This window comes from Priapulus caudatus, unplaced genomic scaffold (assembly GCF_000485595.1).
Source record: "Priapulus caudatus unplaced genomic scaffold, Priapulus_caudatus-5.0.1 Scaffold908, whole genome shotgun sequence".
NCBI lineage: Eukaryota > Metazoa > Priapulida > Priapulimorpha > Priapulimorphida > Priapulidae > Priapulus > Priapulus caudatus.
The window spans coordinates 83053-86246 of record NW_014577969.1 but is presented as its reverse complement, the minus strand read 5'-3'; the positions used below and the strand labels follow the sequence as shown (position 1 = coordinate 86246).

Sequence of the window (3194 nt, the reverse complement as noted above, 5' to 3'; positions counted from 1 at the left end):
ACACACACACACACACACACACACACACACACACACACACACACACACACACACACACATTTCTCCGTAATAATGACTTTAACGTTAACAACGCTCGCGTCACGTCGCGTGCAGGACGGACGGCATCCTGTCGTCACTGATACGCGTCGGGTCGGCGGCGACCGACGACGACAAGAAGTGGTACGTGTTCGACGGCCCCGTCGACGCTGTCTGGATCGAGAACATGAACACTGTACTGGACGACAACAAGAAACTGTGTCTGAGCAGCGGCGAAATCATCAAGCTGTCAGAGGTAAGGCATCGACGACCACAACGGCAACAACAAATGACAGTGACGACGACAGCGGCGGCGACGATGACGACGACGACGACGGCGGCGGCGGCGGCGGCAATGACGAAAACAATGACAGTGAAGGCAATGACGACAACGACGACGAGAACAACGGCAACAACAAATGACAGTAACGACGACGACGACGGCAATGACGAAAACAATGACAGTGACGGCAATGACGACAACAACGATGACAATTATGACAACGACGATGATTTATCAATGTGTGACGGCTGTGCTATCAACGAGGGTATATGTCAGCGACAGTAACGACGACGGCAATCTATCAAAGTTTGAAGGCTGGGCTATCGACGACTGTGTAGCAGCAACGACAACGACAACAACAGCGATGTTTGCCAGTTGTCAAAAGCTGTGCTATCTACGGTCGCCTGTCATTGATCGATTCTGTCCCCCCCCCCCGCTCTGTTACTGCTACGTCCTGGCTGAGCAGCCTTTGATTAAACACTCGCGATCTGCAAACTTCTCCTGAGGAGGTCCGAACAAAGAGGCGAAGACAATCATGAAGGCGCGCTGCGCTGTGCGTAAAACAAAGAGACGCCACGACCGGGGAGTGAAAACGAAGTGCTGTCGTGTCGTTTTCGAAATTTTGCCGTCAATGCTTGCATTAATTACCACCGAGCGCTTAATGACAGCTTACTGATCGGTTGCGGGCCATTATTAAGGGTCGTTTATGACGGCGATCGTTCATTTCATAACGACTCGGCCTTACCCCTAAAATTCCTACAAATTCCTAAAATTTTGAGCTCGTCCTAAAATTCCTAAAAAAACGTAAAAAATGTATGAAATTCTTAAAAACGGGCTAACATTTTATTAAAATTCCTAAAAAAAAAATTCCACAGATATGTTTCCAGTTTAATAATTAAATTCAGTGCGACAATAATTAAACCAGCGAAGTGCTAATATGTTGAGAAGAGCACGAGATTTCGACGAGAGGCGACGGCGCGAGGGATACGTAATTGAGTCATGAATTAACGCGGATTGTCGCAGCGGCCGTAGTTCACTGAGACACGCGATTGCATGCCACCGCAGAGTCAGACGATGATGTTTGAGGTGGCGGACCTGGCCGTCGCCTCGCCGGCGACCGTGTCGCGATGCGGCATGGTCTACCTGGAGCCGAGCATCCTCGGTCTGAAGCCGTTCGTCTCCTGCTGGCTGCAGACGATCCCCGAAGCCATGCAGCCGCACGCAGACGCGCTCCTGCTGCTCTTTGACAGGCTGCTGGAGGTACGTGCTTGTGGGCGCGCGTGGGTGGCTGTGGGCACGTTTACATGCTCGAGGGCGAGCGTGCGTGCATGTGGGTGTGCGCGTGCGTGCTTGTGGGTATAGGCGCGTGAGATGGGCGTGCGTGCGTGAGTGAGGTGGGCGTGCGTGCGTGCGTGCGTGCGTGCGTGCCTGTGACCATGCGTACGTGCGTGTGAGTGGGCGCGGGCATGTGTGGTGCGTTTGTCTGTGCAAATATGTAGTTTGTGTGCATAATGTGCGCTGAGTTTGTCTGCGTGCATGCGTGCGTCTAACCATACTGTACGCGAGAGCTTATATAGTTTAAATACATGTTGCTCAAATGTCTAGACGTCTATCCCTTCTAGCTGTAGCAGGTGAACAAATCATGCTAAGAAAATAATAACGGATGTAGTCGTAATGCGTCTGTCGGTGGATCGATTATAGCGAACATTAAACAAGTCGATCCATGGATACGTGGCTTCATGGTCAAAACTCTTATCGCAATCCTCGAATGAATTTTGTTATACGCTTCGTGGTCAGTTGACCCTATTTCGCTGGTAACAATTTTCTCATATAGCTCATTCAAATAGCTCAAATCGTCTTGTATATTATCATGTATACGTTATTAGCAATACATGTATATAGTTTCAAGAGCTAATTTTACCTATTTATAGGTAGATCAATGTGAATGATAGTATGGTATAGCTTGGCATTTTTCGGTTATTTATGAGATAATTGTACGTTTAACGATGATAGAACTCTTGGGTATAGGTATCGGCCAAGTGTATGTTAGGTTCATCGCTAACTGTATAGTTCCAATGCAATCTAAGTGAATCTGTGCCCCGTAGAGCCGTCCAAACTCCCACTTCTCAATTTTTCTGTAGATCCTGGATATGTGCATGATGTGCTATAGGGCGCATTGTATTAGCAAGCAACAAACAGTCATATAATATATGTTCTTAATGAAGAAATGCGTAATAAGAAATTCTTAAGAAATAAGAAGAATGAAAAAGAAGAAGAAGAAGAAGAAGAAGAAGAAGAAGAAGAAGAAGAGATAATAAGAATGCATGCTTAATAAGAAATTCTTAATGAAGAATGCATTATTTCGTGAAACTTGCATTGGTGGCGAAATAACACGTAATGTATCCGCTGCGATGGAATAAGCCAGGTTGGTATTCTACCAGTATATCTGTCGCAATCAAAGCGTATTTTTGCCACAACTTGTGCTGAATTTTTTTTAAATCTTTTTATATATTTCATTGAACTGTTGCTTTTATCTCTCGACAATATTTCAGCCGTCACTGGAGTTCGTGAGAAAAAGTGTGAGGGAGATAGTCGGCACTGTGAATAGCAACCTGACTTTCAGCCTGATGAAGCTCATGGACTGTTTCTTTAAGCCATTCATGCCGCAAGAGGTCCGTCTACTTTGATGTTAATGGTTAACGTGGCGGCTACTATAGTTATGTTTCTATACTAGTTATAATCCCACCGGGGTTTGTGTCCTCTGTTTCACATTTCTGCGTCTCTCTCCTTCTCTCGCTCTCATTCGCTCAGCCACACGCTCTCTCTCTCTCGCGCTCTCTCTCTCTCTCTCTCTCTCTCTCTCTCTCTCTCTCTC

The 3194-nt window shown here is 46.7% G+C and overlaps 1 protein-coding gene across 1 annotated transcript in view; it reads left to right on the top strand.

The window, feature by feature from the left end:
* The window catches only part of LOC106814343 (dynein heavy chain 1, axonemal-like), an 87915-nt gene that overhangs the window by 3579 nt on the left and 81142 nt on the right, over positions 1-3194 (top strand). The window contains exons 3-5 of the mRNA XM_014818644.1: positions 115-292; positions 1385-1579; positions 2872-2991. Coding sequence (XP_014674130.1) covers positions 115-292; positions 1385-1579; positions 2872-2991 — 493 coding nt within the window. The remainder of the gene's footprint in view (positions 1-114; positions 293-1384; positions 1580-2871; positions 2992-3194) is intronic.